Consider the following 22,649-nt stretch of genomic DNA (forward strand, 5'->3'; position numbering starts at 1 on the left):
AAACCAGAGACTAGAGACCAGAAACCTCAGACTAGATACCAGAGACTAGAGACCAGAAACATCTGACTAGAAACCAGAGACAAGAGACCACAAACATCAGACTAGAAACCAGAGACAAGAGACCAGAAACATCAGACTACAAAACCAGAAACCAGTGACCAGATACCTCAGACTAGAAACCAGAGACGAGAGACCAGAAACCTCAGTATAGAAACTAGAGACTAGACACCAGAAACCTCAGACTAGAAACCAGAGACTAGAGACCAGAAACTTCAGACAAGAAATTAGAAACTAGACACCAGAAACCTCAGACTAGAAACCAGAGACTAGAGACCAGAAACTTCAGACAAGAAATTAGAAACTAGACTACAGAGACCAGAGACCAGAAAGCTCAGACAAGAAACCAGAAACCAGAGACCAGAAACTTTAGACTAGAAACCAGAAACTAGACTACAGAGACCAGAAACTACAGACTTGAGAAAAGAGAATAGAAACCTCAGGCTGGAAACCTTAGTAGGGAAACAAGAGAGACCACAAACATCAGACGAGAAACCAGAGACTAGAGACCAGAAACCTCAGTATAGAAACTAGAGAGTAGACACCAGAAACCTCAGACTAGAAACCAGAGACTAGAGACCAGAAACCTCAGAATAGAAACCAGAGACTAGAGACCAGAAACCTCAGACTAGAAACCAGAGACTAGAGACCAGAAACATCTGACTAGAAACCAGAGACTAGAGACCAGAGACTAGAGACCAGAAACCTCAGCCTTAAAAAAGAAACCAGAAACCTCAGACTAGAAACCAGAAACCAGAGACCAGAAACCTCAGACTAGAAATCAGAAACTAGAGACCACAAACCTCAGAACAGAAACCAGAGACTAGAGACCAGAAACCTCAGACTAGAAACCAGAGACCAGAGACCACAAACATCAGACTAGAAACCAGAGACGAGAGACCAGAAACCTCAGTATAGAAACTAGAGACTAGACACCAGAAACCTCAGACTAGAAACCAGAGACTAGAGACCAGAAACTTCAGACAAGAAATTAGAAACTAGACACCAGAAACCTCAGACTAGAAACCAGAGACTAGAGACCAGAAACTTCAGACAAGAAATTAGAAACTAGACTACAGAGACCAGAGACCAGAAAGCTCAGACAAGAAACCAGAAACCAGAGACCAGAAACTTTAGACTAGAAACCAGAAACTAGACTACAGAGACCAGAGACTACAGACTTGAGAAAAGAGAATAGAAACCTCAGGCTGGAAACCTTAGTAGGGAAACAAGAGAGACCACAAACATCAGACGAGAAACCAGAGACTAGAGACCAGAAACCTCAGTATAGAAACTAGAGACTAGACACCAGAAACCTCAGACTAGAAACCAGAGACTAGAGACCAGAAACCTCAGAATAGAAACCAGACACCAGAGACCATAAACCTCAGACTAAAAACAGAAGAGAGACCAGAAACCTCATAATAGAAACCAGAGACTAGAGACCAGAAACCTCAGAATAGAAACCAGAGACTAGAGACCAGAAACCTCAGACTAGAAACCAGAGACTAGAGACCAGAAACATCTGACTAGAAACCAGAGACTAGAGACCACAAACATCAGACTAGAAACCAGAGACAAGAGACCAGAAACATCAGACTACAAAACCAGAAACCAGTGACCAGATACCTCAGACTAGAAACCAGAGACGAGAGACCAGAAACCTCAGTATAGAAACTAGAGACTAGACACCAGAAACCTCAGACTAGAAACCAGAGACTAGAGACCAGAAACTTCAGACAAGAAATTAGAAACTAGACACCAGAAACCTCAGACTAGAAACCAGAGACTAGAGACCAGAAACTTCAGACAAGAAATTAGAAACTAGACACCAGAAACCTCAGACTAGAAACCAGAGACTAGAGACCAGAAACTTCAGACAAGAAATTAGAAACTAGACTACAGAGACCAGAGACCAGAAAGCTCAGACAAGAAACCAGAAACCAGAGACCAGAAACTTTAGACTAGAAACCAGAAACTAGACTACAGAGACCAGAAACTACAGACTTGAGAAAAGAGAATAGAAACCTCAGGCTGGAAACCTTAGTAGGGAAACAAGAGAGACCACAAACATCAGACGAGAAACCAGAGACTAGAGACCAGAAACCTCAGTATAGAAACTAGAGACTAGACACCAGAAACCTCAGACTAGAAACCAGAGACTAGAGACCAGAAACCTCAGAATAGAAACCAGAGACTAGAGACCAGAAACCTCAGACTAGAAACCAGAGACTAGAGACCAGAAACATCTGACTAGAAACCAGAGACTAGAGACCAGAGACTAGAGACCAGAAACCTCAGCCTTAAAAAAGAAACCAGAAACCTCAGACTAGAAATTTAGAAACCAGAGACCAGAAACCTCAGACTAGAAACCAGAGACCAGAGACCACAAACATCAGACTAGAAAACCAGAAACCAGTGACCAGATACCTCAGAATAGAAACCAGAGACTAGAGACCAAAAACCTCAGACTAGAAACCAGAAACCAGTGACAAGAAACCTCAGACTAGAAACCAGAGACTAGAGACCAGAAACCTCAGAATAGAAACCCAAAACCAGTGACCAGAAACCTCAGATTAGAAACCGAAACCAGTGACCAGAAACCTTAGACTAGAAACCAGAAACCAGAGACCAGAAACCTCAGACTAGAAATCAGAGACGAGAGACCACAAACCTCAGAACAGAAACCAGAGACTAGAGACCAGAAACCTCAGACTAGAAACCAGAGACCAGAGACCACAAACATCAGACTAGAAACCAGAGACGAGAGACCAGAAACCTCAGTATAGAAACTAGAGACTAGACACCAGAAACCTCAGACTAGAAACCAGAGACTAGAGACCAGAAACTTCAGACAAGAAATTAGAAACTAGACACCAGAAACCTCAGACTAGAAACCAGAGACTAGAGACCAGAAACTTCAGACAAGAAATTAGAAACTAGAATACAGAGACCAGAGACCAGAAAGCTCAGACAAGAAACCAGAAACCAGAGACCAGAAACTTTAGACTAGAAACCAGAAACTAGACTACAGAGACCAGAGACTACAGACTTGAGAAAAGAGAATAGAAACCTCAGGCTGGAAACCTTAGTAGGGAAACAAGAGAGACCACAAACATCAGACGAGAAACCAGAGACTAGAGACCAGAAACCTCAGTATAGAAACTAGAGACTAGACACCAGAAACCTCAGACTAGAAACCAGAGACTAGAGACCAGAAACCTCAGAATAGAAACCAGACACCAGAGACCATAAACCTCAGACTAAAAACAGAAGAGAGACCAGAAACCTCATAATAGAAACCAGAGACTAGAGACCAGAAACCTCAGAATAGAAACCAGAGACTAGAGACCAGAAACCTCAGACTAGAAACCAGAGACTAGAGACCAGAAACATCTGACTAGAAACCAGAGACTAGAGACCACAAACATCAGACTAGAAACCAGAGACAAGAGACCAGAAACATCAGACTACAAAACCAGAAACCAGTGACCAGATACCTCAGGCTAGAAACCAGAGACGAGAGACCAGAAACCTCAGTATAGAAACTAGAGACTAGACACCAGAAACCTCAGACTAGAAACCAGAGACTAGAGACCAGAAACTTCAGACAAGAAATTAGAAACTAGACACCAGAAACCTCAGACTAGAAACCAGAGACTAGAGACCAGGAACTTCAGACAAGAAATTAGAAACTAGACTACAGAGACCAGAGACCAGAAAGCTCAGACAAGAAACCAGAAACCAGAGACCAGAAACTTTAGACTAGAAACCAGAAACTAGACTACAGAGACCAGAAACTACAGACTTGAGAAAAGAGAATAGAAACCTCAGGCTGGAAACCTTAGTAGGGAAACAAGAGAGACCACAAACATCAGACGAGAAACCAGAGACTAGAGACCAGAAACCTCAGTATAGAGACTAGACACCAGAAACCTCAGACTAGAAACCAGAGACTAGAGACCAGAAACCTCAGATTAGAAACCAGACACCAGAGACCAGAAACCTCAGACTAAAAACAGAAGAGAGACCAGAAACCTCAGAATAGAAACCAGAGACTAGAGACCAGAAACCTCAGTATAGAAACTAGAGACTAGACACCAGAAACCTCAGACTAGAAACCAGAGACTAGAGACCAGAAACCTCAGTTTAGAAACTAGAGACTAGACACCAGAAACCGCAGACTAGAAACCAGAGACTAGAGACCAGAAACCTCAGAATAGAAACCAGACACCAGAGACCAGAAACCTCAGACTAAAAACAGAAGAGAGACCAGAAACCTCAGTATAGAAACTAGAGACTAGACACCAGAAACCTCAGACTAGAAACCAGAGACTAGAGACCAGAAACCTCAGAATAGAAACCATAGACCAGAAACCTCAGACTAAAAACAGAAGAGAGACCAGAAACCTCAGAATAGAAACCAGAGACTAGAGACCAGAAACCTCAGAATAGAAACCAGAGACTAGAGACCAGAAACCTCAGACTAAAACCAGAAACCCAAGACCAAAAACCTCAGAAAAGAAACCAGAGACGACAGACCAGAAACCTCAGCATTGAAACCAGAAACCAGAGACCAAAAACATCAGACTAGAAACCAGAGACAAGAGACCAGAAACCTCAGACTACAAACTAGAGACCAGAGACCAAAAACCTCAGAATAGAAACCAGAAACCAGAGACCAGAAACATCACACTAGAGACCAGAGACTAGAGACGACAAACCTCAGAGTAGAAACCAGAAATCTCAGAATAGAAACCTGAGCCTAGAGACCAGAAACCTCAGACTATATACCAGAGACTAGAGACCAGAAACACCTGACCAGAAACCTCAGACTAGAAACCAGAAACCAGAGACCAGAAACCTCAGACTAGAAACCAGAAACCAGAGACCAGAAACCTCAGACTAGAAATCAGAAACTAGACTACAGAGACCAGAAACTACAGACCTGAGAAAAGAGACTAGAAACCTCAGGCTGGAAACCTTAGTAGGGAAACGAGAGACCACAAACATCAGACGAGAAACCAGTGACTAGAGACCAGAAACCTCAGTATAGAAACTAGAGACTAGACACCAGAAACCTCAGACTAGAAACCAGAGACTAGAGACCAGAAACCTCAGAATAGAAACCAGACACCAGAGACCAGAAACCTCAGACTAAAAACAGAAGAGAGACCAGAAACCTCAGAATAGAAACTAGAGACTAGAGACCAGAAACCTCAGAATAGAAACCAGAGACTAGAGACCAGAAACCTCAGACTAGAAACCAGAGACTAGAGACCAGAAACCTCAGACTAAAAACCAGAAACCCAAGACGAAAAACCTCAGAAAAGAAACCAGAGACGAGAGACCAGAAACCTCAGCATTGAAACCAGAAACCAGAGACCAAAAACATCAGACTAGAAACCAGAGACAAGAGACCAGAAACCTCAGTCTACAAACCAGAGACCAAAAACCTCAGAATAGAAACCAGAAACCAGAGACCAGAAACATCAGACTAGAGACCAGAGACTAGAGACGACAAACCTCAGACTAGAAACCAGAAATCTCAGAATAGAAACCTGAGCCTAGAGACCAGAAACCTCAGACTATATACCAGAGACTAGAGACCAGAAACACCTGACTTGAAACCTCAGACTAGAAACCAGAAACCAGAGACCAGAAACCTCAGACTAGAAACCAGAGACTAGAGACCAGAAACCTCAGACTAGAAACCAGAGACTAGAGACCACAAACACCTGACTAGAAACCAGAGACTAGAGACCAGAAACCTCAGAATAGAAACCAAAGACAACAGACCAGAAACCTTAGACTAGAAACCAGACACCAGAGAACCGATATCTCAGACTAAAAACCAGAGACTAGAGACCAGAAACCTCAGACTAGAAACCAGAGACTAGAGGCCAGAAACCTCAGACTAGAAACCTGAAAACAGAGGCCAGAAACCTCAGACTAAAAACAGAAGAGAGACCAGAAACCTCAGTATAGAAACTAGAGACTAGACACCAGGAACCTCAGACTAGAAACCAGAGACTAGAGACCAGAAACCTCAGAATAGAAACCAGACACCAGAGACCAGAAACCTCAGAATAGAAACCAGACACCAGAGACCAGAAACCTCAGACTAAAAACAGAAGAGAGACCAGAAACCTCAGTATAGAAACTAGAGACTAGACACCAGAAACCTCAGACTAGAAACCAGAGACTAGAGACCAGAAACCTCAGAATAGAAACCAGAGACCAGAAACCTCAGACTAAAAACAGAAGAGAGACCAGAAACCTCAGAATAGAAACCAGAGACTAGAGACCAGAAACCTCAGAATAGAAACCAGACACCAGAGACCAGAAACCTCAGACTAAAAACAGAAGAGAGACCAGAAACATCAGAATAGAAACCAGAAACCAGAGACCAGAAACCCCAGACTAGAAATCAGAAACTAGAGACCACAAACCTCAGAACAGAAACCAGAGACTAGAGACCAGAAACCTCAGACTAGAAACCAGAGACTAGAGACCACAAACACCTGACTAGAAACCAGAGACTAGAGACCAGAAACCTCAGAATAGAAACCAAAGACAACAGACCAGAAACCTTAGACTAGAAACCAGACACCAGAGAACCGATATCTCAGACTAAAAACCAGAGACTAGAGACCAGAAACCTCAGACTAGAAACCAGAGACTAGAGGCCAGAAACCTCAGACTAGAAACCTGAAAACAGAGGCCAGAAACCTCAGACTAGAAACCAGAGACTAGAGACCAGAAACCTCAGACTAGAAACCAGAAACCAGAGATCAGAAACATCAGACTAGAAACCAGAGACAAGAGACCAGAAACCTCAGACTAGAAACCAGAGACTAGAGACCACAAACCTCAGACTAGAAACCAGAGACTAGAGACCAGAAACCTCAGACTAGAAACCAGAGACTAGAGGCCAGAAACCTCAGACTAGAAACCAGAGACTAGAGACCAGAAACCTCAGACTAGAAACCAGAAACCAGAGACCAGAAACCTCAGACTAGAAACCAGAAACCAGAGACCAGAAACCTGGTCTGGAGCCCAGTCTGTGGAATCTGGTCATCTGATGACAGAGACACATGCGTCGTATGCATAGCTGACATTTACATGTTGCACACGTTTATCCTTCCTTCTTTCTTCCACCACCATTGGAACTGGGATGCTGATTTAAGGAGAAATTTCTGTCCTGGTGTTTTCACATCTGGATTTGTATTTGTGAATGTTTGCTTCCACACTGAGGCATCATGGGCGTGTGTAATCAGATTACTTCCGTGTGTAATCAGAGTACTCTCTTGGTGCTTCCTGCCGCCTCCCTCTCTCGGAGGAATGCATCAGATGGGAGAAAATCTTTCAACGGTACAAGTCCTCTGATTGGCTGCTTCTCTTGGGCCCTGCCCTAAAAGGAATCAAGCCGACGAGATGGCAGGGAGGAGGATGAGGAGAAGGAGGAAGAAAAAGGAGGAGGAAGAGGAGAGAGGAGGCCCTAGCCATGTTTGGACGGGAGGATGGATGGAGGAGGTGGAGAGTTGATAAACTCAGAGGAAACATCTCAGGCTCTCACTTCTGTCCTGCCCACCACCCCCGCTCCGTCCCCGTACTTCCACGGTAAGAGCTCCTCTTCACCTCCTCCTCACCTGCTCCTCTTCACCTCATTCTCCTCTTCACCTCCTCCTCACCGCCTCCCCCTCACATACTCATCACCTCCTCTTCTTCACCTCATTCCCCTCTTTACATGCTCCTCATCTCCTCCTCTTCACATGCTCCTCACCTGCTCCTCTTCACCACTTCCTCCTCTTCACATGCTCCTCACCTGCTCCTCGTCACCACATCCTCCTCTTCACCTCCTCCTCTTCACCACCTCCTCCTCACATACTCTTCATCTACTTCTGATCACCTTTTTCTCCTCAACTACTCCTCACTCTTCCTCTTCACCAAACTCTGCCTCCTCACCTATTCACCTCCTCATCTCTTCCTCTTCACCTCCTCCTCCTGCTTTTCTCTCTGGAAAAGTCAGACTGGTCTTCTCCTCTTTCATCACCTCCTTCATCTCAGAGTCAGCTCCTCAATCATTTCCCTCCATGAAATCCTCCTTCAGCTCCTACTTTGTCTCTGAGGATGCTCAGTGTGAATGTATCTGACTCCTCGTCCTCCTCTTCACCTCCTATTCTCCTTAAAGCCAGCCTTTCAAGCTCTGGAGGAGTCACTGCTTGTTCATGAACATGACTGGTTCTGATCCATTCTGTTTCCCCAGTTGGTTCTGATGGTTCTGGTTTGTTCTGGTGTTTTTTAATGGTTTCCAGTTGGTTCTGATGGTTCTGGTTTGTTCTGGAGTTTTTTAATGGTTTCCAGTTGGTTCTGATGGTTCTGGTTTGTTCTGGAGTTTTTTAATGGTTTCCAGTTGGTTCTGATGGTTCTGGTTTGTTCTGGAGTTTCCGATTGTTTCCAGTTGGTTCTGATGGTTCTGGTTTGTTCTGGAGTTTCCGATTGTTTCCAGTTGGTTCTGATGGTTCTGGTTTGTTCTGGAGTTTCCGATTGTTTCCAGTTGGTTCTGGTGGTTCTGGTTTGTTCTGGAGTTTTTTAATGGTTTCCAGTTGGTTCTGATGGTTCTGGTTTGTTCTGGAGTTTCCGATTGTTTCCAGTTGGTTCTGATGGTTCTGGTTTGTTCTGGAGTTTCCGATTGTTTCCAGTTGGTTCTGGTGGTTCTGGTTTGTTCTGGAGTTTTTTAATGGTTTCCAGTTGGTTCTGATGGTTCTGGTTTGTTCTGGAGTTTCCGTTTGTTTCCAGTTGGTTCTGATGGTTCTGGTTTGTTCTGGTGTTTTTTAATGGTTTCCAGTTGGTTCTGATGGTTCTGGTTTGTTCTGGAGTTTCCGATTGTTTCCAGTTGGTTCTGGTTTGTTCTGGTGTTTTTTAATGGTTTCCAGTTGGTTCTGATGGTTCTGGTTTGTTCTGGAGTTTCCGATTGTTTCCAGTTGGTTCTGATGGTTCTGGTTTGTTCTGGTGTTTCCGATTGTTTCCAGTTGGTTCTGATGGTTCTGGTTTGTTCTGGTGTTTCCGATTGTTTCCAGTTGGTTCTGATGGTTGTGATGGGTCTGGAGTTTCCGATTGTTTCCAGTTGGTTCTGATGGTTCTGGTTCAGTTTAGTTTCTGAAACAGAATCAGAATAAAATGATGACATGAGCAGAAACGCAGCCGTCTGATTGGTTGAAACTGCCCGTCTGTTTACATCATGTTTAGATTTGTAGGCAGAACCTCTGGACCCACAGCTGGATCTGAGACCAGCACAGGTTCAGCTGGACCTGACCTGTAGAACCAATCCAGACCAGACTGTATACACTTTATGTTTCTGTATCACACAGGTGTCAGACTCCAGTCCTCGAGGGCGGGTTTCCTGCAGGTTTTTATTGTCTCCCTGCTCCAACACGCCTGAATGAACAACAAGCTGCTGGATCCATTTGATTTGAATCAGGTGTGTTGAGCAGGGAAACAACAAAAACCTGCCGGATTCTGGCCCTCGAGGACTGGAGTTTGACAGCCCTGGTGTCTGAACTGCAGCGCCTCCTGCTGGTTGGAGCTGCTCATCCCATCTAAACAGCAAAAGTCACAGGTTCAAGTAAAATCTAGTCCAGAATCAGGTTTTAGTGTTTAACCTGCTTTTAAGACTCTCAGTGATGACTTGTATTTATCTGAAGAACATCCCATCGTTGTTGTTTACAGGAGAGGTCTGTAAACATCAGATCAAATAAAACGTCTGCAGCTAGAAGAGAACCTGGCAGGCAGCGCTGAGGGCAAAGACAAGCCACCGCCTGCTTTACAAACTGTAGAAATATTTCATTCCTAAAGTTCATGACTAAATATGGAGCAAAGTCCTCTGCAGGGAGAGCGGGATGAGGAGAGATGAGGAAGGACAGATGGAGAGAGAGAGAGGGCGAGGGAGGTAGCATTAAGGCAGAGGAGCAGGGGTTGGGCGAGGTAGAGTGAAGACAGGGAGAGAGAGCATACCAAAAAGAGTCAGAACTCCACTTCATGACCTAAATAGGAAGTTTTCCCAGAGAGGCAACGATGAAAGATGGGGGCCTAGAGCTGGACCAGGTCTTCCTCTGCAGAGGAACCAGGTCTTCTTGTGCAGGGTTAGGGTTGGGTGCATGTGGGGTCTGAAGCAGAACCCACATGTGGCTGGATGAGGGTTTTATCTGGTGCTGTAAACATCACAGCAGCTGCAACATGGAGCTTTTTATTTATCTTCATTGTGTACGGGAGCATGGTGGTTAGCACTGTGGCCTCACAGCGAGAAGGTCGCTGGTTTGATCCTTGGCTGGTTTGGTCAGTGGCCTTTCTGTGTGGAGTCTGCATGTTCTCCCCGTGTATGTATGGGTTCTCTCCGGGTTCTCCGGCTTCCTCCCACCGTCCAAAGACATGCATGTTGGGTTGATTGGTTACTCTGAATTACCTCTAGGAGTGAGTGTGAGTGGTTGCTCGTCTCTGTGTGTCCCTGCGATGGACCGGCAAACTGTCCAGGGTGTACCCTGCCTTTCACCCTAAGACTGCTGGGATAGACTCCAGCTTCCCCACAACCCTGAACTGGATGAAGAGGTTTAGAAAATGAATGAACGATTTATAAAACCAGACCTTCATCCTGCAGAGTCTGGAACCTGCTGCAGGTCTGTGGTCCTGGTCCACAAGCAACCATTCCATTCATTAATACAGTAATATATATCTACACAAGTAACCTGGTTCCTTTTATTCATTACATTTAAACCAGATTAAACCGGATCAGACCGAACAAATCATTCTAAGGTTTGGAGGCGGAGCTTGTTGTTTCAGTCTGAGTTCAGGAAGAATCTCGAAGTTTAGGCTCATAAGAACCAGAAGTGTTTCATTTTCTGCCACATCTCATGTTGGTATTGAACTGATGGCCTGTGTGTGCTCCTCTTCCTCGTCTTCCTCAGTGTGAGTTGCTGTCCAAGGTTCCCGCTCCTCCACAGCTCCCACTGCAGCCATGTGTGACGATGAGGACAGCACCGCTCTGGTCTGCGATAATGGATCTGGTCTCTGCAAGGCCGGGTTTGCAGGGGACGACGCCCCCAGAGCTGTCTTCCCCTCCATTGTGGGCCGGCCCAGACACCAGGTAGGACCCGGATCTAAAACAGACCAATGAGAGTGTGGCACGTCTCATCAGGTACAACCTGGCAGGTGTGTGTGTGTGTGTGTGTTTCAGGGAGTGATGGTGGGCATGGGACAGAAGGACAGCTATGTTGGAGACGAGGCTCAGAGCAAGAGAGGAATTCTGACTCTGAAGTACCCCATCGAACACGGCATCATCACCAACTGGGACGACATGGAGAAGGTCCTGCACAGACCTAACACACACCTGACACGCATCTGAAACACAATGACACACACCTGACACATGTCCTGCATCACATCTGCAGAGAACAAAGATATGAACCACAGACTCCTGACTCAGACCTGACTAGTCAGAAAACACCTGTCAGAAGACACGAGTCGTCCTGATCAGCTTCTGCTCTCTGATTGGTCAGATCTGGCATCACTCGTTCTACAACGAGCTGCGAGTGGCTCCAGAGGAACATCCCACCCTGCTGACTGAGGCGCCGCTCAACCCCAAAGCTAACAGGGAAAAGATGACGCAGGTAAGGCCAGGCACGGCACGGCCTCTAGTCTGCACTCTGGTCTGGACTCTGGACTCTGGTCTGGACGCTGGACTCTGGTCTGGACGCTGGACTCTGGTCTGGTCTGGTCTGGACTCTGGTCTGGACTCTGGTCTGGACTCTGGTCTGGACTCTGGACTCTGGTCTGGACTCTGGATTCTAGTCTGGTCTGGTCTGGACTCTGGTCTGGACTCTGGTCTGGACTCTGGTCTGGTCTGGTCTGGACTCTGGTCTGGACTCTGGATTCTGGTCTGGTCTGGTCTGGACTCTGGTCTGGACTCTGGACTCTGGTCTGGACTCTGGATTCTGGTCTGGACTCTGGTCTGGACTCTGGTCTGGACTCTGGATTCTGGTCTGGACTATGGTCTGGACTATGGTCTGGACTATGGTCTGGTCTGGACTCTGGTCTGGACTATGGTCTGGACTATGGTCTGGTCTGGACTCTGGTCTGGATATATCCATCCTGTGACTGGATGGTAATAATGCTGATTTCAGGAAGTCCTGTTAAAAGACGATTCCAGTAATCCAGCCTACTGGGGATGAATGCACAGAGGAGTTTCTACTGGTCTTACTGGGAGACTAAACTTGGTAGACCGCGTCTAATTGAAGCTCTGATGTTGCTGCTGAAAGTCACGCCTGGCTTCCAGACCTGGTTGGTGGTTTTAGAGCTCGAGTCTCCAACTCTGATGCTCTTCTGTTTGCTAACAAACAGATAACCTCAGTTTATCAAATCTTTACCAGTTTATTAAATCTTCATTTAACTGAAGACATTTTTCTCTCATCCGGATGTTTATTTGCTCCAAACACTGACAGTAAATCTACTGGACTGCAGCCATCTGGTGACGAAGACACATAAATCAGAAACCAGACCTGCTTCTCCTCCTGAAGCCGAGTCACATCCATCACACTCCCCAGGACTTCACAGCGATAATAATAATAACACATTGCTTGTAAAAAACCTGAATGTAATCAATTATAAATCTGACGATGAAAGATTTGTGTTTATGACCGGATGAATGTGTGATGATGTAATGGTGTGTGAAGGCTCCTGCTTGTCTCCTCATGGTAGATCATGTTCGAGACCTTCAACGTCCCCGCCATGTATGTGGCCATCCAGGCTGTCCTGTCCCTCTACGCCTCTGGTCGCACCACAGGTTGGACAGCACTGCCTCTGTTGTTTTTAATGGGACGATGAAACATCCGCCCTGGTCCAGACCCACTAACTTCCTGCCTGTCCTCAGGAATTGTCTTGGACTCTGGGGACGGTGTGACCCACAACGTGCCGATCTATGAGGGGTACGCTCTGCCTCATGCTATCATGAGGTTGGACCTGGCAGGACGCGACCTCACAGACTACCTCATGAAGATCCTGACCGAGCGGGGCTACAGCTTCGTCACCACTGGTACATGGACGGGGGTCCAGGCCTCGCCCCCACATGACCACGCCCCCACCAGTACACCTGGCCATGTCTGACTCATCTATATCTCTGTCCATCTGTCCTCAGCTGAGAGGGAGATTGTGCGGGACATCAAGGAAAAGCTGTGCTACGTGGCTCTGGACTTCGAGAACGAGATGGGGACAGCAGCAACCTCGTCCTCTCTGGAGAAAAGCTACGAGCTGCCCGATGGACAGGTTATCACCATCGGCAACGAGAGGTTCCGCTGCCCTGAGACGCTCTTCCAGCCCTCCTTTATCGGTCAGATCCCACCCATCCACTTCTGTCCTACCTATCTCATCTGTCCAACTTTCACCTGTCCTAGCACCCTCACCTCTCTAACTGGTCCCTCCCAGTTCGTCTTCGACTTTAAGACAAAAATGGAAGACTGGTTAGAGACAGGTCTATAGCTGGCTGGTGTTCTGTCTCTCGTGTCTTCATGCCATCTGTCCTCATGTCTGGTATAAAGTCTGAACCTGGAATCTTCCTGTAGGGATGGAGTCTGCAGGGATCCACGAGACCACCTACAGCAGTATCATGAAGTGTGACATCGACATCCGTAAAGACCTGTATGCCAACAACGTGCTGTCTGGAGGGACAACCATGTATCCAGGTATCGCAGACCGCATGCAGAAGGAGATCACTGCCCTGGCTCCCAGCACGATGAAGATCAAGGTAACTCCAGACCCCTCCCACTTATATATAATCCTACCACTCCTATAAACCAACCCTCTGATACAGACTCCGCCCAGTCCTTACAGACGCCGCCCAGTTGTTAGAATCCTCCCAGTCCTTACAGACCCTGCCCAGTCCTTACAGACTCCGCCCAGTCCTTACAGACCCTGCCCAGTCCTTACAGACTCCTCCCAGTCCTTACAGACTCCGCCCAGTCCTTACAGACTCCGCCCAGTCCTTACAGACTCCGCCCAGTCCTTACAGACTCTGCCCAGTCCTTACAGACCCTGCCCAGTCCTTACAGACTCCTCCCAGTCCTTACAGACTCCGCCCAGTCCTTACAGACTCTGCCCAGTCCTTACAGACCCTGCCCAGTCCTTACAGACTCCTCCCAGTCCTTACAGACTCCGCCCAGTCCTTACAGACCCTGCCCAGTCCTTACAGACTCCGCCCAGTCCTTACAGACTCCTCCCAGTCCTTACAGACTTCTCCCAGTCCTTACAGACCCCGCCCAGTCCTTACAGACTCTGCCCAGTCCTTACAGACCCTGCCCAGTCCTTACAGACTCCTCCCAGTCCTTACAGACGCCGCCCAGTTGTTAGAATCCTCCCAGTCCTTACAGACTCCGTCCAGTCCTTACAGACTCCGCCCAGTCCTTACAGACCCTGCCCAGTCTTTACAGACCCTGCCCAGTCCTTACAGACTCTTCCCAGTCCTTACAGACTCCTCCCAGTCCTTACAGACTCCGCCCAGTCCTTACAGACTCCGCCCAGTCCTTACAGACTCCGCCCAGTCCTTACAGACCCTGCCCAGTCCTTACAGACTCCTCCCAGTCCTTACAGACCCCACCCAGTCCTTACAGACCCCGCCCAGTCCTTACAGACGCCGCCCAGTTGTTAGAATCCTCCCAGTCCTTACAGACTCCGCCCAGTCCTTACAGACTCCGCCCAGTCCTTACAGACTCCGCCCAGTCCTTACAGACCCCGCCCAGTCCTTAAAGACTCCGCCCAGTCCTTACAGACCCTGCCCAGTCCTTACAGACTCCGCCCAGTCCTTACAGACCCTGCCCAGTCCTTACAGACTCCACCCAGTCCTTACAGACCCCGCCCAGTCCTTACAGACCCCGCCCAGTCCTTACAGACGCCGCCCAGTTGTTAGAATCCTCCCAGTCCTTACAGACCCTGCCCAGTCCTTACAGACTCCGCCCAGTCCTTACAGACTCTGCCCAGTCCTTACAGACTCCTCCCAGTCCTTACAGACTCCGCCCAGTCCTTACAGACCCCGCCCAGTCCTTACAGACTCCGCCCAGTCCTTACAGACTCCTCCCAGTCCTTACAGACCCCGCCCAGTCCTTACAGACCCTGCCCAGTCCTTACAGACGCCGCCCAGTCCTTACAGACGCCGCCCAGTCCTTACAGTCCCCGCCCAGTCCTTACAGACGCCGCCCAGTCCTTACAGACTCCTCCCAGTCCTTACAGACCCCGCCCAGTCCTTACAGACCCCTCCCAGTTCTTACAGACCCCACCCAGTCCTTACAGACCCCGCCCAGTCCTTACAGACGCCGCCCAGTTGTTAGAATCCTCCCAGTCCTTACAGACTCCGCCCAGTCCTTACAGACTCCGCCCAGTCCTTACAGACTCCGCCCAGTCCTTACAGACCCCGCCCAGTCCTTACAGACCCTGCCCAGTCCTTACAGACTCCGCCCAGTCCTTACAGACCCTGCCCAGTCCTTACAGACTCCACCCAGTCCTTACAGACCCCGCCCAGTCCTTACAGACCCCGCCCAGTCCTTACAGACGCCGCCCAGTTGTTAGAATCCTCCCAGTCCTTACAGACCCTGCCCAGTCCTTACAGACTCCGCCCAGTCCTTACAGACCCCGCCCAGTCCTTACAGACCCTGCCCAGTCCTTACAGACTCCGCCCAGTCCTTACAGACCCTGCCCAGTCCTTACAGACTCCACCCAGTCCTTACAGACCCCGCCCAGTCCTTACAGACCCCGCCCAGTCCTTACAGACGCCGCCCAGTTGTTAGAATCCTCCCAGTCCTTACAGACCCTGCCCAGTCCTTACAGACTCCGCCCAGTCCTTACAGACTCTGCCCAGTCCTTACAGACTCCTCCCAGTCCTTACAGACTCCGCCCAGTCCTTACAGACCCCGCCCAGTCCTTACAGACTCCGCCCAGTCCTTACAGACTCCTCCCAGTCCTTACAGACCCCGCCCAGTCCTTACAGACCCTGCCCAGTCCTTACAGACGCCGCCCAGTCCTTACAGACGCCGCCCAGTCCTTACAGTCCCCGCCCAGTCCTTACAGACGCCGCCCAGTCCTTACAGACTCCTCCCAGTCCTTACAGACCCCGCCCAGTCCTTACAGACCCCTCCCAGTTCTTACAGACCCTGCCCAGTCCTTACAGACCCCGCCCAGTCCTTCCAGACCCCGCCCAGTCTTTACAGATTCCACCCAGTCCTTAGACTACGCCCAGTCCTGAAAGACACCTCCCAGTCCTCACCACGTTAAATTCACCTGGAAGGACAGCTGTTCACCTTATTATGGACATTATTGTCCACATGGGTCCATTTCTGTCCTGGAGTTAGTTACAGGTTAACCAGGTTAACAGATTTTAACCACCAGCTGGAGTCTGTGATTGTGTTTAAATCAGTCATGGACAAGTTATTGATCCCTTTATGGACTTGTATAGTGTTCCAATTGAAAATTGATCCTTTCGGTTCATTAAGGACAAAAATGTTTACTTTGACGAACTGGCGTAAGAACTTCCTGAATACTTTTCTGCTTCTTTACGTTAAATCTCCTTCAGTCTGGTCAAAACAATCAAACATGAAATAATTTTTGGGATTTTAAGTTCAAGTTCCAGTTTGATCCAGGATGTTAATATCCTGTTGAAACCGTTGTAGCTCTGAAGTAACCTTTCAGCTCTGCCCCCCAGATCATCGCCCCCCCAGAGAGGAAGTACTCAGTGTGGATTGGCGGTTCCATCCTGGCCTCCCTGTCCACCTTCCAGCAGATGTGGATCAGCAAGCAGGAGTACGACGAGGCCGGACCCTCCATCGTCCACCGCAAGTGCTTCTAAAGGTCCGGCTGGGTCTCCATGCTCTGCAGCCCCCCACCAGCACGCCTTGTTTTAACCTGCACCGAGCTCAGGCCACAGAACCAGAACCAGCTCCTAGAACCAGCAGCAGACCCAGGTCCCGGTTCTTCACTAGAAGAAAAGAACCAATTAGAATATCAATGCAAACATCGGCGCTCCCTGCACGTTAAAATGTGAATGTGCTGCTTAGTCCAGGCCCCCCTGCTCACACAAACACGCCCCCCGTCTTCTTCCATGTTAGTTCTGTCTCTCATCAGAAAGTCTATTTTATTTTCATTTTTTATTAATAAAGCTTGACAGTCGCCTCTGTTGTTGAGGAGCAGAGCAGATTCTCATGGTGTCACAGCGGATATGATGATGTCACAGCAGATATGATGATGTCACGGCGTATATGATGATGTCACAGTCGGTGAAGTCTGGTTCAGGAACAGGAAGTTAGCACCAGAAAGACAATAAAGATTTCTCATACAACACGATTTTGAGGGTTTTTTTTCTGTTTAGCGATTAAACTGTGGAATCTTGTTGTCATAGCAACCAATCATTCAGCTGGGTTAGGAACCATGAAGAACCAGAACCATCCACATTAAGGGTTCTGGATCAAGTTTAGATCTGTTCAAGGGGTTTTCTTATAGCTTCCTCGAGACAGGGGACAGTTCTGAAGACCAGGACCAGGATCTCTGATGTGGGACGTGTGGGGCAGGACCAGGACCAGGACCTCTGATGTGGGACGTGTGGGGCAGGACCAGGACCAGGACCAGGACCTCTGATGTGGGACGTGTGGGGCAGGACCAGGACCAGGACCAGGACCTCTGATGTGGGACGTGTGGGGCAGGACCAGGACCAGGACCAGGACCTCTGATGTGGGACGTGTGGGGCAGGACCAGGACCAGGACCTCTGATGTGGGATGTGTGGGGCAGGACCAGGACCTCTGATGTGGGACGTGTGGAGCAGGACCAGGACCTCTGATGTGGGACGTGTGGAGCAGGACCAGGACCTCTGATGTGGGACGTGTGGAGCAGGACCAGGACCAGGACCTCTGATGTGGGACGTGCGGGGCAGGACCAGGGCCAGGACCTCTGATGTGGGACGTGCGGGGCAGGACCAGGACCAGGACCTCTGATGTGGGACGTGTGGAGCAGGACCAGGATCTCTGATGTGGGACGTGCGGGGCAGGACCAGGACCAGGATCTCTGATGTGGGACGTGTGGAGCAGGACCAGGACCTCTGATGTGGGACGTGTGGAGCAGGACCAGGATCTCTGATGTGGGACGTGTGGAGCAGGACCAGGACCTCTGATGTGGGACGTGTGGAGCAGGACCAGGACCTCTGATGTGGGACGTGTGGAGCAGGACCAGGACCAGGACCTCTGATGTGGGACGTGTGGAGCAGGACCAGGACCAGGACCTCTGATGTGGGACGTGTGGAGCAGGACCAGGACCTCTGATGTGGGACGTGCGGGGCAGGACCAGGGCCAGGACCTCTGATGTGGGACGTGCGGGGCAGGACCAGGACCAGGACCTCTGATGTGGGACGTGCGGGGCAGGACCAGGACCAGGACCTCTGATGTGGGACGTGCGGGGCAGGACCAGGACCTCTGATGTGGGACGTGCGGGGCAGGACCAGGACCAGGACCTCTGATGTGGGACGTGTGGAGCAGGACCAGGACCTCTGATGTGGGACGTGCGGGGCAGGACCAGGACCAGGACCTCTGATGTGGGACGTGTGGAGCAGGACCAGGACCTCTGATGTGGGACGTGTGGAGCAGGACCAGGACCAGGACCTCTGATGTGGGACGTGTGGAGCAGGACCAGGACCAGGACCTCTGATGTGGGATGTGTGGGGCAGGACCAGGACCTCTGATGTGGGACGTGTGGAGCAGGACCAGGACCTCTGATGTGGGACGTGTGGAGCAGGACCAGGACCAGGACCTCTGATGTGGGACGTGCGGGGCAGGACCAGGACCTCTGATGTGGGACGTGCGGGGCAGGACCAGGGCCAGGACCTCTGATGTGGGACGTGCGGGGCAGGACCAGGACCAGGACCTCTGATGTGGGACGTGTGGAGCAGGACCAGGACCTCTGATGTGGGACGTGTGGAGCAGGACCAGGACCTCTGATGTGGGACGTGTGGAGCAGGACCAGGACCAGGACCTCTGATGTGGGACGTGTGGAGCAGGACCAGGACCTCTGATGTGGGACGTGCGGGGCAGGACCAGGACCAGGACCTCTGATGTGGGACGTGTGGAGCAGGACCAGGATCTCTGATGTGGGACGTGCGGGGCAGGACCAGGACCAGGATCTCTGATGTGGGACGTGTGGAGCAGGACCAGGACCTCTGATGTGGGACGTGTGGAGCAGGACCAGGATCTCTGATGTGGGACGTGCGGGGCAGGACCAGGGCCAGGACCTCTGATGTGGGACGTGCGGGGCAGGACCAGGGCCAGGACCTCTGATGTGGGACGTGCGGGGCAGGACCAGGACCAGGACCTCTGATGTGGGACGTGTGGAGCAGGACCAGGATCTCTGATGTGGGACGTGTGGAGCAGGACCAGGACCTCTGATGTGGGACGTGTGGAGCAGGACCAGGACCTCTGATGTGGGACGTGTGGAGCAGGACCAGGACCAGGACCTCTGATGTGGGACGTGTGGAGCAGGACCAGGACCAGGACCTCTGATGTGGGACGTGTGGAGCAGGACCAGGACCTCTGATGTGGGACGTGCGGGGCAGGACCAGGGCCAGGACCTCTGATGTGGGACGTGCGGGGCAGGACCAGGACCAGGACCTCTGATGTGGGACGTGCGGGGCAGGACCAGGACCAGGACCTCTGATGTGGGACGTGCGGGGCAGGACCAGGACCTCTGATGTGGGACGTGCGGGGCAGGACCAGGGCCAGGACCTCTGATGTGGGACGTGCGGGGCAGGACCAGGACCAGGACCTCTGATGTGGGACGTGCGGGGCAGGACCAGGACCAGGACCTCTGATGTGGGACGTGCGGGGCAGGACCAGGACCAGGACCTCTGATGTGGGACGTGCGGGGCAGGACCAGGACCTCTGATGTGGGACGTGCGGGGCAGGACCAGGGCCAGGACCTCTGATGTGGGACGTGCGGGGCAGGACCAGGGCCAGGACCTCTGATGTGGGACGTGCGGGGCAGGACCAGGACCAGGACCTCTGATGTGGGACGTGTGGAGCAGGACCAGGACCTCTGATGTGGGACGTGCGGGGCAGGACCAGGGCCAGGACCTCTGATGTGGGACGTGCGGGGCAGGACCAGGGCCAGGACCTCTGATGTGGGACGTGCGGGGCAGGACCAGGGCCAGGACCTCTGATGTGGGACGTGCGGGGCAGGACCAGGACCAGGACCTCTGATGTGGGACGTGTGGAGCAGGACCAGGACCTCTGATGTGGGACGTGTGGAGCAGGACCAGGACCTCTGATGTGGGACGTGCGGGGCAGGACCAGGGCCAGGACCTCTGATGTGGGACGTGCGGGGCAGGACCAGGACCAGGACCTCTGATGTGGGACGTGCGGGGCAGGACCAGGATCAGGATCACCCCCCCCCCCCCCCCCCCCCCCCCCACACACACACACACACACACACTAAACTGGACAAAGGGAAGCCGTCAGACTAGAGCAGCAGTTGGTGTTTTATTATCAAAAAGTTCATTTTAAAACCAGCAAACAGGCCCACCAGAAACTCAGCTTTAGCAAAACAAACGTAAACAACAACAGATGCTAAGCCCGATCACGCACCATCACACACCCCTCTCCAAACACAAACCCAACTTCAGATCCAAGTAGAAAACAGGCTGACGGCGCCACCTGCTGACCCGCCATTTATTCACAGCCATCCTCAAACGTTTTCACACCCTCCCTTTGAAGAAGCAAAAAAACAGCTGCCTGTGAAATAAGCTGAAATTGACAGAAGTAATAAGTACAAATTTTATGAAAATCATGACATTATTTTATAACTCTGGTTGAATAGAAAGTCATAAACTAATATTTAGTTGAACAATCCTGTGATGTTTCCACTGTAGCCAGGATTTTTCTGCTCCTCGCAGTCAGACTTCTGCTCCTGTTGACAGGAGTTTTGTCCCACTGGTCATCAGAAAAGTGCTCTAATTTGTCCAGAACTGATTTTTTTATATTGCTTTTTCTTCAACTTAACAGATTGAAAAAAAATGTCTTATATAACTAAATTAGCTCATTTTTAGTGATTGCTGCTTTCTTCAGTAACTGTTTTAAATCCAGCTTTTTTTTAAATGAAATGGGCTGAATGAATTTGAGGACGACTGTACATGTAAACATCAAACACTCATTTCTGATAAACGACCAGCTTCAGGTTTGTTCAATTTGTCTACAAATATGTAAAAATTCCATGTAAACATGTTAAAGTTTATAAAATCCATCAGAGGTAAAAACTGAAGGAAAACCTGATAAAAACATTTGGATGAAACCTTCGGGCTTACTGGAAATTACGGCATCATGACAGACACTTCACTCTCCTGATGGAAACCGTGCAACTGCCAGCATCTGAATGTCACTATGGTTACGTGATCACATTAATGTACGAGTTGTCTAATCCCCCTAATCCAGAATAGTATCATCAATAATCAGTGCTGGTTTTCTTGTACGATGAATTCAGGTACGGGCTTAAGATGTGGGAGGAGAATTACAGAAGTGAAAATTTATTTTTACAATAAATAAATGGTAAATCAAACATCAGATGTGTACAGTGAACTCATTGCGTTGCTCAGTCATGAATGTGTTGTTTTTGATGAGAAGGCACTCTGTCACTCTAACCGCATTTTTCCTGGTGTCCTGTAAACGCAGCACAGTGCAGGACGAAATGTGTCTGTGTGCAGCTAAACAGCAAAAGCAACAAAGTTCACAAAAACCTCGAAAACTTCAAGTAAACCCAACATCAAGGGAGTTAAAACACATCAACACACACAAACACACTGTTCACAGTTTCCTCTTCACAGCATCTTCTGGCCGTCACCTGAGGTCCAGCAGGCTGAGCTTCGACTCTCTGATCACCACATGTTTACACACCTGAAACGACCACAGAGGTAGCAGAGTCACGAACACAGCACACAAGTTCAACTACAACAATTTACTGACACGGAGAAAAAAATGTTAGCCTAGCTTAACATACAGACTGAAAGCAGAGAAATGTTAGCCTAGCTTAGCATACAGACCAAAAGCAGAGAAATGTTAGCCTAGCTTAGCATACAGACTAAAAGCTGAGAAATGTTAGCCTAGCTTAGCATACAGACCAAATGCAGAGACAAATGTTAGCCTAGTTTAGCATACAGGTTCAAAGCAGAGAAATGTTAGCCTAGCTTAGCATACAGACCAAAAGCAGAGAGACATGTTAGCCTAGCTTAGCATACAGACCAAAAGCTGAGAGACATGTTAGCCTAGCTTAGCATACAGACCAAAAGTAGAGAAATGTTAGCCTAGCTTAGCATACAGACCAAATGCAAAGAGAAATGTTTGCCGAACTTAGCAGAACATTCAGGTCGACTCGGCAGAACATTCAGGTCGACTCGGCAGAACATTCAGGTCGACTCGGCAGAACATTCTGGGCGACTCGGCAGAACATTCTGGTCGACTCAAGAACATTCAGGTCGACTCAAGAACATTCTGGTCGACTCGGCAGAACATTCTGGGCGACTCGGCAGAAC

General features: G+C 49.5%; 2 protein-coding genes across 2 annotated transcripts in view; one reads left to right on the plus strand and one right to left on the minus strand.

Moving 5' to 3' along the window:
* The first annotated feature begins 7,586 nt into the window (after positions 1-7,586).
* On the plus strand, positions 7,587-17,397 carry acta2 (actin alpha 2, smooth muscle). Its single transcript, XM_079261225.1, has 9 exons — positions 7,587-7,680; positions 11,022-11,200; positions 11,291-11,419; positions 11,613-11,723; positions 12,811-12,895; positions 12,983-13,144; positions 13,247-13,438; positions 13,671-13,852; positions 16,796-17,397. The coding sequence occupies exons 2-9, from the start codon at positions 11,072-11,074 to the stop codon at positions 16,937-16,939; spliced, it is 1,134 nt and encodes a 377-aa protein (XP_079117351.1). The 5' UTR covers positions 7,587-7,680; positions 11,022-11,071; the 3' UTR covers positions 16,940-17,397.
* A 3,307-nt stretch (positions 17,398-20,704) lies between these two features.
* Positions 20,705-22,649, minus strand: part of stambpl1 (STAM binding protein-like 1) — a 19,467-nt gene continuing 17,522 nt past the window's right edge. The window contains exon 12 of the mRNA XM_079260417.1: positions 20,705-22,014. Coding sequence (XP_079116543.1) covers positions 21,958-22,014 — 57 coding nt within the window. The 3' untranslated portion in view covers positions 20,705-21,957. The remainder of the gene's footprint in view (positions 22,015-22,649) is intronic.

This window comes from Telmatherina bonti, assembly GCF_933228915.1.
Source record: "Telmatherina bonti genome assembly, chromosome: 21".
Classification (NCBI taxonomy): Eukaryota; Metazoa; Chordata; class Actinopteri; order Atheriniformes; family Telmatherinidae; genus Telmatherina; species Telmatherina bonti.

Coding starts and splice junctions, on each gene's coding strand:
- acta2 (XM_079261225.1), top strand. CDS start 11,072: ATGTGTGACGATGAGGACAGCACCGCTCTGGTCTGCGATAATGGATCT. Junction 11,201..11,290: donor TGGGCCGGCCCAGACACCAG/GTAGGACCCGGA, acceptor TGTGTGTTTCAG/GGAGTGATGGTGGGCATGGG. Junction 13,439..13,670: donor CTTCCAGCCCTCCTTTATCG/GTCAGATCCCAC, acceptor ATCTTCCTGTAG/GGATGGAGTCTGCAGGGATC.